We start from the raw sequence: 14002 nt of genomic DNA, 5'->3' as shown, positions 1-14002 counted from the left end.
AAGTTCATTTAAAGTATCCCAGCCTCAGGTCTCCACCTAGTTACCCAAGTCAGATATGATGAAAATTAATGAAAATATTATTTCATCATATAAAAAGGTTTTACCAATCCCAAAGGCTCGGACACATTATCTCCTAGATTAATGAATATTCCAGGTCTTAACCGAATACACACTTACAGCCAATTCTTATTAACTAAATTAAAATTTATTTAAAAGGGAAAGAGAGAGTATGGTTAAAAGATCAATTTACATACAGACATGAGTTCAGTTCTTGAGGTTCAGATTTATAGCTAAGATGGTGAGCTTTGTAGCTGCAAAGAGTTCTTTTAGAATTTAGTCCATAGCTTATAGTCCAATGCCCAATAGCATATCCAGGGTGTACCAGCATAACTGGGATCTCATCTTGCGACTCAAACTTCCCCTGATGAAGTTTAAGCAGGTCTGAGATAAAAAAGAATTGGGACCCACGGATCTTTTATGTAATTTCAAGCCACCTTTGAATAGGGCCCTCATTTCCTAAGCATCGTCATTAATTATTCACACAGATTAACATAAGGCAATTCCCTGTTTTTCCACCATTCACAGATGATTTGCTGTATACTTCAAAGAGAGATGAATACAGAGCCATTTCCTATGTTAACAATTCATTTACATGCTAGGATGTTCCTTTGAGCTCTGAATTAACAGAATACAGCATAGACAGGGACTCTTGATTCATTGTTGACCACTACCCATATATATGTAAATATACAAAAACACAAACATTATCTTCCCGTATGTCTTTAAGGGTTGAATTTGAGTCATTTATTTTGAAGGATGCTTAACCCTTTCTGGCCATTTGTCACAGCAGCATCAGCAGAACCTGTGTAGTATCTGGCCTCAGGAACTTCATCTCCATTACTATGTCCCTTCATAAAAGAGCATTGCCCATATTGGAGGGAACAGAGATCCCTGCAAGGACAGTGTCATGTGTCATACTGGTTAGGAGCACAGAAAAGCTCAGCTCTTAGCAGGAAGAAGTCTTAGGTACTTCTACGGCCCTTGTTACCCTAGTACCAGCATGTCTCACAAGCTTGGCAGTACTTCGCCTCACAACACTTCTGTGAGATAGGGCAACCTGATCCTTATAGATGGGAACTGAAGCACATAGAGAAGTGACTTGTCCAGGTCCACGCAGTGAGTCACTGGCGGAGCTGGGAATGGAACCTAGGTTCCCCAAGTCCCAGGCTAGGGCCCAAACTGCTGAACCATCTTCCTTTCCTCATCAAATGGAGCAGTAACTGCTCCTTCCTCTCCAGATGGCGCTGGCACACTCTCCTGCTAGGGTCCTTGTTGTCAGTAAACAAGTGCCTGTATGCTGCTCTCTCAGGACCTGGTGGATGTTAAAGCCCTGTTGTCTTCTGGAAAATCCAGAGGGGCAGCCAGGGTGATTTGCTTTGTGAGAAGAGAGCATGGAGGCAGTGTGACAGCAGAGTGACACACTGATCCCAGGCTAAGAGAGAGGCTGCTGTCCCAACTCGTAAGAGATGCCATCAAAGGAGCAGGCCAGAGGGGGCAGGGTGGGCAAAGACATGGTTAGTGCCATCCAGGAACAGGTTCCATCCTTTGCTTTGACAGACATTTCAGGGACTGCCTGCAGGTTCCTCACCCCACTGAGTGTGTTTTGAGGTCTCCTTGGGGCTGCCTTGCAGGTGCTGGAGAAGGTGAGTCTGGATCTGGAGAGGTTCGGGGCTCGTGTAACGGCTGAGATTGACTCTCTGGGGCGTGAATGCGAGTTGAATCCTCCTGCACTGCTGCACTATGATGCTTGGGGGCGGCGTGTGGACCACATTGTCACTTGCCCAGCCTGGAAGAGGATGAAGGAGATTGCAGCAGAGGAGGGGCTGATCGCTGAGGCCTATGAGAGGAAATACTCCATCTGGAGGTAACCATATTGGTATCAGAACCACTCCACACTCTCAGGCATGTGCCCCTTCTAGGGCCCAATCCTGTGCATGGTGCTGGGCACCTCTTGCAGGTTAAGCCTCGAAGGCTGATGTTCAGCATATCACAGAATTGGGTCCCCCATCTTCTCATAGGTAATAAATGCTGTAGAGGCAAACTCACCCCTACCCCACCAGAAAGAACAGCAGTGTTTTTGCCCACTGTAACACACCACGTCATTATTAATCAGTCCTCACTGCCTATAATTTTTCATAATCTTCTATCATGGCCCCATGCTCCTTCATCGCTCCGGGGGCCTAACTCACCCACACACTCCAGCTTGACACACACGTACGCTGCACTGGAATACCCTGACATAAAACTGGAATAACACAAGGCTGGATCTGGCTCCCCAGTAATTTTGAGGAGCTGCAGCCCAAGAGAGCTCTCAGTTATTACCATGCTCTAGAACGGCACTCACTGCATGCTATCTGCCAGGGCACAAGCCTTTGGGCCAGGACTCTGTTTCCTGCTCTGTCATAGGCTGGTTTGGATTGGAGACTGTTCCTCCTCTACTCGTAGAGCTGGGTAGCCCTGATACTCTTCAGGTTTTATGGCTGCACCCACTTCTCTCCCCATACTGGGTACCTTTTTCCTCACTACAGCTGAACTGCTGTGGGGCATATTTATCCCTGATTTCTTTCTTTGGTAGCCGTGTGCAACAGGTTTCCAAGCTGTACCTATATGCACCCTCTGCTGGCCTTTTCACCTGCCCGCTGGCCATGACTGATGGAGCAGCTAAAGTAATTGAGGTAAGAATACAGCTAGTCACTCATCAGCACAGGCTGTTTCATTGCAGGTGTTGGCATTTGTTGCAGAGGCAGCATGGCATCATAGCTGGGGTGCTGGACCAGATCCAGAAGAGCTGGGTTCTGTTCCTGGCTCTGCCATTGACCTGCTGAGTGACTCTGTGTAAGTCATTCCCTGTTCTGTGCCTCCAGCCCTGGTCTACACTACAAAAGGACATTGGTATAACCACATTTTTTGGGGGTGTGACTAATCCACACCCTGAGTGCCATAATTACACTGACCTGAGAGCTGGTGTCAACAGTGCTATATCTGTGGGAGAGCTGCACTGATGCAAATTTCTAGTGTAGACAAGTCATGGGTGTCCTGTCTTCTTAGATTTCAAGCTTGTTGTGGCAAGCATGGAGCAAAGTGGGGTTCTGAGGAAGCCTCTAGCTCAGTGATTTCCAACCTTTTTATGCTCAAGATCACTTTCTGAATTTAAGGGTAACCCAGGATCTACTCCAGCCCTTCCCCAAAGCCCTGCCCCACTCACTCCATCCCCCCCACCGTCACTCACTCTCCTGTACCCTCACTCACTTTCACCACGCTGGAGTAGGGGTTTGGGTGGGGGTGCAGGCTCTGGACTGGGGCTGAGGGGTTTGCAGTGTGGAAGGGGGCTCTGGGCTGAGCCTGGGGCAGGGAGTTGGGGTGCAGAAGGGGATGAGGGGTTCAAGCTCTGGGAGGGAGTTTGGGTGCAGGAGGGGGCTCTGGGCTGGGGTAGAGTGTTGGGGTGCAGGAGGGCGTACAGGGTGCTGGCTCTGGGAGGGGGATTAGGGCTGGGGCAGGGAGTATGGGGTGCTGACTCTGGGAGGGGGTAAGGGCTGGGGCAGAGTGTTGGGGTGCAGGAGGGAGTGGGGTGCTGGCTCTGGAAGGGGGTCAGGGGTGGGATTTGGGATGCAGGAGGGAGTTTGGGGTGTGGCCTCCTACTGGGCAGCATTTATCTCCGGCTGCATGGCAAAGCTAAGTCAGGCTCCCTCCCTACCCTGGCCCACGCCCCTCCTGGAAGGGGCCAATGCGCTGCTGTGGGCGGCAAATGGCTCCACGCGTTGCCCCTCTCTGCAAGCACCACCCCCGCAGCTTCCATTGGCCACAGTCCCCAGTTCCTGGCTAATAGGAGTGGTTCCTGCAGACAGGAGCAGCATATGGAGGGAGACTCCTCCCCCACCCCCAGGGCACGCTGGCTGCTTCCGGGAGCCCTGCTGGAGATCATGATTGACTGGGAGATCCTCTAGGATCAACCAGCTGATTGTGATTGACCAGTTGGTGATCACTGCTCTAGCTGTTACTGTAATGCAAATAATAGGCCTTCCAGGCACTTTTATTTCAAGGCCATAAGTCCCTTATTCTCCATTTCCTTGCATCTTGTTCATAGAATGTCAGGGTTGGAAGGGACCTCAGGAGATATCTAGTCCAACCCCCTGCTCAAAGTGGGACCAATCCCCAGATAGATTTTGCCCCAGATCCCTAAATGGCCCCCTCAAGGACTGAACTCACAACTTTGGGTTTAGCAGGCCAATGCGCAACCCACTGAGCTATCCCTCCCCTCTTCACTCACTTACACTTGTGCAAAGTGGGTGCTAAATGCCATGGCTAGATCCTCAACTGGTGTAATTAGCTGAGCTCCATTGACTTTCCTGGGCTGAGGATTTGGCTGGGTTTGCACAGGTGTCTGTGCCTACACAAGGTACAGAGCGGGGGAGAATCAGGCCCTGAGCTCACCAGCATAGTTTGGCCTTTGTACAGTGAGCAAATAATCCTAAGGGCCTTGTCCTCCCTGCAGCTTGCTGTGTACTGGTGATGTACGTTGTACCCTGGTGCACAGGCTGCTGTGGAAACTCTTGGGCCAGATCTCTAGAGGTGCTGAAGTCAGGGGGAGCTGAAGGCGCTCAGCACCTCCCAGGACATGTCCCTGTGTAATGGAGTCTGGATCTTATCTCTGTACAATGATACTGTCAACCCTCCCCCGTGGACACGCTGGGCCATTTCCGAGACTCTGCAGCAGTCACCAGACACACGGGGATTCAGGACATTGAAAGATTCCCTGCCCTGGCTGGAGTTTGCCTATTCTGACCCAAGGGCAGGTTTTTGGATGACCCTCTGCAGCTTGTGAAGGCAATTGTTGCACACTGTTTAATGCCAGAAGGGACCATTAGATCATCTAGTCTGATCTCCTGTATGTCCCAGGCCGCCATCACCACCCAGAGATGCCTCTGTGGAACTTTATTTAGACTAAAGCATTTCAGTCCTAAATTGTGTGTCACAGTGAGATAACAGGAGACACTGAGAGCCCTGCAATGGCAGGAAATTGAATAGGTAGTATATGCCCAGGTGGTCCCAACAGGTGATCCACATACCATGCTGCAGAAGGAGGTGAAAAAAACCCCAAGGCCCTTGCCAATCTTCCTGGGGAAAAACTCTTTTCCAACCTCAAATCTGGATATCAGTGTGACCTTGAGCATGTGAGCAAGACCCAGCAGCCAGGCATCTGGAAAGAGGATTCTCTGTACCACCTCGGGGTGCTGGGCCAGCCTGTTTTTGTCCTGTCTCTAGCTGTGGCTGATCTCTGATGCCTCAGAGGAAGATGGAATCCTCTCCCCGCCCCCTCCAGGAGTCTAGTCAGTGAAATATGTAGCTAGCCCTTCTGGATCTTTCTCTCAAGAAATTCTTTGTTTTCTTCTCTCCCCCCCCCAACCCCCCCGCCCTCGACAGTCTCTGGGTATTTCTGGGCCCCTAGCAAAAGCTTTTGGCCACCTGACCTCACGTGACCCCAAGAAGTTCTGGACCTCTGGCCAGTGGATGACGGAACGCAAAGGAGGCTCTGATGTTGGTAGGTGTTACAGGTTGAAAGCATTTCCAGTGGCAGCACTCTGTGTGGCTGCATTTCTTTAATAACTGACAAGGCCGATAAGACCACAGTGGGCTGTGTTAACAATAACGTAAAATAGTTGGGGCTGTTTTCAAAACCATGTAGTGGATTAAAACCAAGGGAAACCATGCATCTGACACTCTCTGCGCCCTCTAGATGGTCTGACAATCTCTCTTGTTGCCACCACCACAGAACAAAACAGATCTTCCAGGCCACAACCACACACCCGCTCAGCTGTCTAGGGCCACGGCCGCTCCACAGAGAAGCTCAGCCCTGAACACAGCCAGCAGAGGTGTTCTAGCCAGCATCTATTGTGATGGACAGAGAACTGTGGAAGACCCTTTTTCAAATGCTAGTCCTCCTCTCTTGTTCCCAAGCAAATGTTGGTGATATGGGGCTTTAAGGATACAGGGAAACCTCAATGCTGCATATTGGAGACAGATGACTCTGGGAGGAGGTGTTCTCAGCAGGATCCTGGACAGTGAGGTGTAATTCCCTTTTGGAGAAATTAAAAGGCCAGCTGAAGAGTGAACACTGTTGGGCAAGGCAAGACTGCAGGGCTCCTGGGTACAGAGTGCCCCTTGCCATTCTTGGTGGAGTGGGAGCCGTGATAGTGTTGCATCATTTGTGCCTATCAGTGCTGCCAGTATTTGCCCTCAGCCTGGAGCAATTGCTGTGGGTTGCTAACACTCTAGCTGGGCTCCTTTTCTATGAGGTGTGAGTATTTTACCCTGGTTGCACTTCACCCAAGGACAGTGAAGAGGATTAGTTGCTGATCGTGTTTCATCTTGGCACCGTAGAGCAATTTAAAGAGGTGCTGCTTAAGCCACAAGCCAGAATTGCCTGTCACAGATGCTTCCCCTAAAGTCAAGATCTTGTGCTCTTTTCTTGCAGCTAGTGGCACAGAGTCAGTGGCCAGAGAGCAGCCAGATGGCACATATTGCCTCTACGGCTTTAAATGGTTTACTTCAGCCACTGATTCAGACATGACGCTGACCCTAGCAAGGATCATGGATGCTCAGGGACGTGTAGAACAGGTCAGTTTCCCAGTGGAGCCTGCGGAGGTGGCAGAGACATTGTTTTCCTCCCCTTCCATTCTTCATCACAGCCAAATCCTCCTCATTCAGCCTGTGTGGAACTCCCTGCAGTGAAGGGATCTCTCACATGTGCTTCTATGTAGGGCTCCAAAGGCCTGTCCCTGTTCTTCCTGGAAGTGCGAGATAAGGAGGGGAAGCTGAATGGCATTGAGGTGCAAAGGCTGAAGCAGAAGCTGGGGACGAGGCAGGTGCCGACAGCTGAGCTGCTGCTGGATGGATCCAAGGCACACCGGGTATGCAAGAGGCAGCAGTGGGGAGATCAGGCGGCTCTCTCCTACTCAATGGGCTGGGCTGGCAAACACACACAGTGACATGGGGGTGGGGGTTTTGAGGCAAGAAGTCAGATTTTTCAGATGACTGAGGCAGATTGAGATGGAGAGAAGAGTCCATTTCCACCAGCCCATTGACACACTCCACTCCCAAAGAGATTCATGGGGGGATTTATTCTAGCCTTTGTTCCTTGATGCTTTCAGATCTCTGCAGAGGGTCGGGGTGTGGCCTCCATTGCCAACATGTTGACCATTACTAGGATCCACAATGTCATCTCTGCAGTGGCTGGCATGAGGAGGTGAAGCCCACATGGATCTCCATGCCCCTGGGGGAGCAGCCAGGCGGACGAAGGGGCTCAGCTTTGCTTTGCTGCCATGAGCCACACTGTGCTGTGGTGGGGCCGTGTCTGGGAGCTAAGTGATGCAGGGAAGTTGGAGGAGAAGGTTGTTTCTATCTCACAACATCCTGGCTTTCAGACGTCCTATTTGCTGTTTTTGTTTCAAGTAGGACTTCTTAATGTTGGCTCAGCTTGTGAGCTGCTTGGGGCAGGGTCCGCCCCTTAGCTCTGTGTTTGTAAGTGCCTAGCAGAGGGGGGTCCTAGGCACTACAGCAGGGCAGATGATAATGTGCAGCAGAGCCTATGCAAGAGGCCATACTTGCTGGGCAACCTCCTGTCTGAAGAGTAGCAAAGAATGCCCCAAATGTGCGTTGTTCCCAGCAATAGCTCTCCAGGTGAAGAAATGTAAATTGACTAAGCTCCAATGACTTTCCACCCAGGGAGGGCTCCCAAGTGCTCTGCTGTCAGCGGGACATGTGGCAGCTCAGGCTAGATCCTGGGCCACTTTGGCTGCTGCTGGTGTTAGAGCAGCGCCCCAGGGCCCCAGTCAGAGATTGACAAGCATCAAGCACAACAGGGCACCAACCACCTATGACTATGTGGGAGCCCAGCTGGATCCAAATGGGGGGATAGTGGAGGTTCTACTCATGTCTCCGCTGCTGGGGAGTGGTGGAGAGAAGAAATCGCTGTCACCTCCCCCATGCCCATCCCCCACCTCCAAGCTCAGGGGTGAGGTTGGGAAGGGAGGAGTGCAGGAGCACCAGGGACAAATGTGGCACATGCATGCAGGTGTGGGGAGCCAGCAGTGGCTCAGGGACTGGCTGTTTCTCCTACTGGTGTTGCTGGGACATCCAGGGGGTGCAAGAGAAGGGTTTGTCACTGCTGTCCCTCCTGGTGGGATTGGGTAGGCATGGCAGCATCTGCTCAGGAGGTGGTGGGAAGGTGTGAACTAGCAGGTGTGGAGGAAAAGACCATGACAGACTTCCCAGGGACCTGAGGGATGGTCACAGCCGTAACTGAACTCAAGCCCTTGGCCTCCCTAGAACTAATCACTGACACTTGTCCTCATTGAGGATCATGCCAGCATCACCTGGACAATTCTTGGCTGAGCTGGCATTGAGACTGACACACCAGAGCCATGTTAGACCCTCCCAGGGCATCCACTGGGACTGGACTGGGGGCCAGAAACATCCTACAGAGAGACTTTGTGCTAGGACCAAGATGGTGCCTCCACGCCCCCCTCCCCCCCGCCATATAGCCTTGGGGAGAGGACAGCCAGCCAGAGACTCCAGTGGGCATGGGCAGAAAGCCACCAAGGCAGGCACGTCTGGACAGTCCAGTTAACTCTGTAGGACCTTCGCTGATTTTCTCTGCTCTGTGCTGATTGGTTGTTTGCTCCAACCCTCCCCTCACTCTCTCTTCCCTTTAGCGGCACTCCATGCTTGCCTCTCCTCTCCTCTCCTCTCCCCTCCCCTCCCCTGCCCTGTCCCGTCCCCTCTCTTTCACAGCACTAACACGTCATGTGCTGCTAGTGCACGGCTCATTCGACTGGTGTGTTCTGCCTCCTCCCAGCCTGCATTTGTCTGATCTACTGAGACTGGACGCTGTTCAGGGCAGGGACTGTCCACTACTCAGTACAGTGCCTAGCACAAGGAGCCTCCTTCTTAGTTAGGCCTTTGGCACTACCATCCTAAGCATGATTACTAATAATAACCGGGAGCTAGCTGGTGTAATAGACAGCCTGGAGCATTGGGCCTGGGGCCAGATTTGAGGCCTGAACCAAAGGCTGTAAACCAAAGTAGAATAACATGCTAAATATTTATGCAAATACTTTTCAGAAGGCTAGTACGGATACATCCCAATCTTGTACAAGAGCAGATGGTTTAACAGAACAATTAATCGGGATGTTGTGTCTGAGATATCAGGCACAAGAGAAGGTAACAAACATGTCACGAAACTGGCAGGGTGGTAGGTAAGTTGTTTGTCTCAGGCTATAAATGTCAGGGTCCCTTGCCTTAACCCTTTGTATGGCCTAGGGGACAGCAGAGACTCTTGCTGCTGATTGAGCCACTCCTTGCCACAGGCACTGGTGTTAACATACCTGTAACCATGGAGCCAAGGCGCTAGGACTGCAACTTGAGGGCAATACACCAGCCGCGTGCCTTTGTCACTCTGTGCCTGTACGCTCTCTTTATAAGTAACATCGAGGTCTGCTAAATTAGCAGGCTTCGTTAGCTGCTAGTCCAAGGACAGATGTGAGCAGCCTAAACAGTATTACCAAGGCAACAGCATTCCAGCCTTCAGCCCTTGACAACAGGCGGGTGAGCAGGAAGAGGTTCACTGGGGTGATAGGGAAAAGTAAGCACTGCTTTGGGTTAGCTGTCTCCTAGGCTGACTATACAGTATCACTTCCATCTGCCATGGCTGGGTTATTCTGCATCCCCAAGCTGTGAATGGCTCAAAAGGGAAGTTAGGAAATGGGTTTAATATAGATGGGAATATAAAGGCTGCAGCCACTAACCCTCCATGCCTGACTGCCCTTTCGTTCCTAGGGTGATTAACCTGGCCAGAGAGTATGCCAGCAAGCGGGTCGTCTTTGGGAAGCTCATCAAGGACCATCCCTTGCACATGCAAACCATGGCCCGGCTGGAGGTGAGGCTTCCTCGCACTCAGCTCGCTCACTCACTCATTCCTGCCGCAAGACAAAGATTCACCGCTGCTGCAGGGAGCTGTGAATCAGGAAGGCCAGCCTGCCACTGTTGTTCATAACCAGACTTGTCAGAGCTCTGTGGAGTTTTGTTACTGATGCTCTCAACCCTGCTTTAGGCACAAGGCTGCCAGAACTGGCTAGTATCGATCCAGGGCATATTAGACAGGGATGTGACATGTACTCTAGCAGGATTTGAGCTGAGCAGAAATTCACCCACTCTGCAGGAGTCTGGATTTGCTCAGACAGGTGCAGAGCTGTTCCTCATAGAAGTACATGGATGCCCATGTAAACCCTGCCCTTGGGCGTGTAATTGAGCCTGGGACATCCGGATCTCAAAGCATGAGCCTCAGAGGCCTGAGCTAAAAGATCCAGCTGCATTAGTCGAGGCCATAGCTGTCTCATTAACTTTGACAGGAGACCCAGCCACCAGTAGAGGTGGACAGAGCACCCCTGAGTGGGTTTCACCCATGTCCAAAATGGTCCCTGAATGATTTGTGGAATCCCTGGTGCAGTACATGGTGCTCTATTATTTAAATTCTATGGGGACTGTAAGCACTTCAGAGCGTTGGGTGCCTCGCACTGTCTGTGCAGCACCTGGCACCATGGGGCCCTGATCCTGCTCAGGAGCTCTAGGCCCTGCTGTAATAGAAATAAATAATAACAATATGCAGACAAACAGGACTGAGGACCATAGAAGCAAGCTGGGTGTGAACCTGCACTCTGGCTCTGATGAACCAGCTGGGCTGTGGAAGGGGCTTCAGACCTGGGTCTGGATTTAGCAGCTGGGTCCTTCTCTGCTTTACAGAGATCAGAGACAAAAATATTGTTTGTTATGGTAGATCACCAAAAAACAACCTGCAGAAACTTATTGTTGAAAAAGGGATCTAAAATACAAAGGGCCCTGTTCACTCCCCAAAACCCAGTCAAACCTTCTGTTTCCTTCTTGCTCTGAGCAATGTAAAATCATGCAAATGCTTGGCCCCCATGGTGGGATAAGTTTCTCTTTCATTCCCATCTAATATATAAAAATCCTTTTTCAGGGTGATGGTGGTGGGGAGAGACAGTAGGATCTCCAAGCTATTACTATCAAACATAGAAGTTGAGGTTCTAGCATCTCTGAGTCCACCCTCAGAACAGTGATATGGCCAGCTGGTCTAAGTGGTCTCTGCAGATCACATCAGAACAGATGCATGCAGAAAAGCTTAATATCATGTTGCCAGGGAAGTGAGCTACTCATCAAGCAATCAGCCAGAGTCCTTGCAGGTTCTGACAAGTGGTTGCTCCTGCAGTACTCCTGCCTCTCTGCAGATCATAGAATATCAGGGTTGGAAGGGACCTCACGAGGTCATCTAGTCCCACACCCTGCTCAAAGCAGGACTAATCTCCAACTAAATCATCCCAGCCAGGGCTTTGTCAAGCCTGACCTCAAAAACATCTAAGGAAGGAGATTACACCACCTTCTTAGGTAAGCCATTCCAGTGCTTCACAATCCTCCTGGTGAAAAAGTTTTTCCTAATATCCAACCTAAACCTCCCCCGCTGCTACTTGAGACCATTACTCCTTGTTCTGTCATCTGGTACCAGTGAGAACAGTTTAGATCCATCCTCTTTGGAACCCCCATTCAGGTAGTTGAAAGGCGCTATCAAATCCCCCCTCATTCTTCTCTTCTGCAGACTAAACAATCCCAGTTCCCTCAGCATCTCCTCATAAGTCATTTGCTCCAGCCCCCTAATCATTTTTGTTGCCCTCCGCTGGACTCTTTCCAATTTTTCCATATCCTCTTTCTAGTGTGGGGCCCAAAACTGGACACTATACTCCAGATGTGGCCTCACCAGTGCCGGATAGAGGGGAATGATCACATTCCTCGATCTGCTGGCAGTGCTCCTACTGATGCCCAATATGCCATTAGCCTTCTTGGCAACAAAGGCACACTGTTGACTCATATCCAGCTTCTCATCCCCTAGATCCTTTTCTGCAGAACTGCTGCCTAGCCACCAATCCTAACCCTAGTCTGTATTAGTGCATGGGATTCTTCCATCCTTAATGCAGGACTCTGCACTTGTCCTTGTTGAACCTCATCAGGTTTCTTTTGGACCAATCCTCTAATTTATCTAGGTCCCTCTGTATCCTATCCCTACTCTCCAGTGTATCTACCACTCCTCCCAGTTTAGTGTCATCTGCAAACTTGCTGAGGGTGCAGTCCACTCCATCCTTCCATCTTTGGAAGGATGTCATCTTGTTTCCTGTACATCACTGTGGGAGGATGTGGACTTGTGATGTCGAGAATTGTATCAGGTGCCTGGAAGGAGTATTGATCTGGTGTCTGATGGAGCCTAAAAAACAGGGCACTGTCACACTCCTAATACTGGACCACAGTTACAGAACTACCAAGGGAGCAAGGACCCCACACCTGGCCTGTAATACCTGTGGTATATCAGACTGGGCAGAGCAGTCTTTGCCTCTGCAGCTTTGGCAGGGGCTTGGTACTGATTCAAGGTAATTCTCCTGGTACAAGGTCAGATGGAGTTGATGCATGCCTGTGCCCACAGGGATAGCACGTGAGTGCTCTCTGCTGCTTCTGTCCCTGCAGGTGGAAACTCGGGGGGCCTTTCTCATGCTCATGGAGATAGCCAGGCTGCTGGGATTAGAGGAGACCAAGATGGCCAGTGAGCAGGACCTGCATCTTCTCAGGCTGCTGACGCCAGTCGCTAAGCTCTACACTGGGAAACAGGTATTGGGGTGGCCACATTCGATCAGTCCTGGGAGGGGCTCTGTGCAGCATGTCACTGACCTTGGGCTGGATGGAGGGATGGGTTACAGGGAGAATACAGATTGCAGCAGCAATACAGTGTCCAGGGCTTGGGGTAGAAAGAAGAAAACCTGCTCCTGCAAGGCTAGCAGAACAATGGACTGACTGCTGCCAGTTAGGGCAGGTGAGTTAATTAATTTCTTGCATTGTGGGGAGTGGAGGTCAGCTGTAGGGCAGGGGAGAGGCATATTCTGGTCAGTGATTGAGGCACATGTCACATTTCTGATCAGAACAGATGGAACAGTGGTGTGGGGTTTTTTAAAGTGTGGGTACACTTGGCTGAACATATTTTGCTAAATTCTTCTCCTTTGGCCAGAGACCAAGCAAAAACAATTCACTCCCCAAAGGAATTTGTTTCCTACAGTTATGAGCAATTGAAAAAGGAGCTGGGTTTGTGTAGAAGTTCAGTTTCAACCTTAACTCTAGAGGTCTCTCCGGCTGTCTCTCTCTCTCTTTAAATGTGTGCAGAAGTTTGAATGGATCCACTTATCCAGGGAGTGAGGTAATGTGTTTGTCTTGAAATACATTTCTTTACTTCCAGGCACTATTTTTTGCATTATTTATTAATGGAGCACCGGGATTACTATCTGCTTCTTGGGGCAACTTGCTGGCCTCTCACAGTTGACATTATAAGTTGCTGAAAGATTTTGACCAAGTGGCCCTTTGAGTAGGCGTCTTTCCCAACCTGCTGTATGCACAGATCATTTCACTTACCATGTAAACCCCAAACTTGACTCCTCCCAAGGCTTTAGCTTTATTAACACAGAACTCCTCAAGAAGATGTTATGAGAATCCTATCAAGCCTACTCCCCAGGTCTGACTACTCAGCCCATGCTCTAGAGATCAGTGGCTCTCAACCTTTCCAGACCGCTGTACCCCTTTCAAGGGTCTGATTTGTCTTGCAGACCCCAAGTTTCACCTCACTTAAAAACTATTTGCTTACAAAATCAGACATAAGATACAAAAGTGGCACAGCACACTGTTACTGAACATTTACTCTCTCCTTTTTACCATATAATTATAAAATCAATGGAAATATAAATATTGTACTTACGTTTCAGTGTATAGTTTATAACAAGTCATTGTCTGTATGAAATTTTAGTTTGTACTGACTTTGCTAGTGCTTTTTATGTAGCCAGTT

At 50.0% G+C, this 14002-nt stretch overlaps 1 protein-coding gene across 8 annotated transcripts in view; it reads left to right on the top strand.

The window, feature by feature from the left end:
- Window positions 1–14002, top strand: part of LOC115660933 (acyl-CoA dehydrogenase family member 11-like) — a 35643-nt gene that overhangs the window by 9534 nt on the left and 12107 nt on the right. For 5 of the 8 annotated variants that reach the window (XR_004002981.1, XM_030582878.1, XM_030582877.1 and 2 more), the window contains exons 2-9: window positions 1692–1924; window positions 2636–2735; window positions 5482–5599; window positions 6533–6675; window positions 6819–6968; window positions 7209–7303; window positions 9895–9994; window positions 12643–12783. Coding sequence is in view for 7 of the 8 variants with exons in the window: in XM_030582878.1 (XP_030438738.1) it covers window positions 1692–1924; window positions 2636–2735; window positions 5482–5599; window positions 6533–6675; window positions 6819–6968; window positions 7209–7303; window positions 9895–9994; window positions 12643–12783 (1080 nt within the window). In the remaining variant the exon portion in view is untranslated. The remainder of the gene's footprint in view (window positions 1–1691; window positions 1925–2635; window positions 2736–5481; window positions 5600–6532; window positions 6676–6818; window positions 6969–7208; window positions 7304–9894; window positions 9995–12642; window positions 12784–14002) is intronic. The other 3 variants (XM_030582884.1, XM_030582883.1, XM_030582879.1) reach the window with 3 other exon arrangements.

This window comes from Gopherus evgoodei, chromosome 13, assembly GCF_007399415.2.
Source record: "Gopherus evgoodei ecotype Sinaloan lineage chromosome 13, rGopEvg1_v1.p, whole genome shotgun sequence".
NCBI lineage: Eukaryota > Metazoa > Chordata > Testudines > Testudinidae > Gopherus > Gopherus evgoodei.
This window is presented reverse-complemented; position numbering and strand designations above follow the sequence as displayed.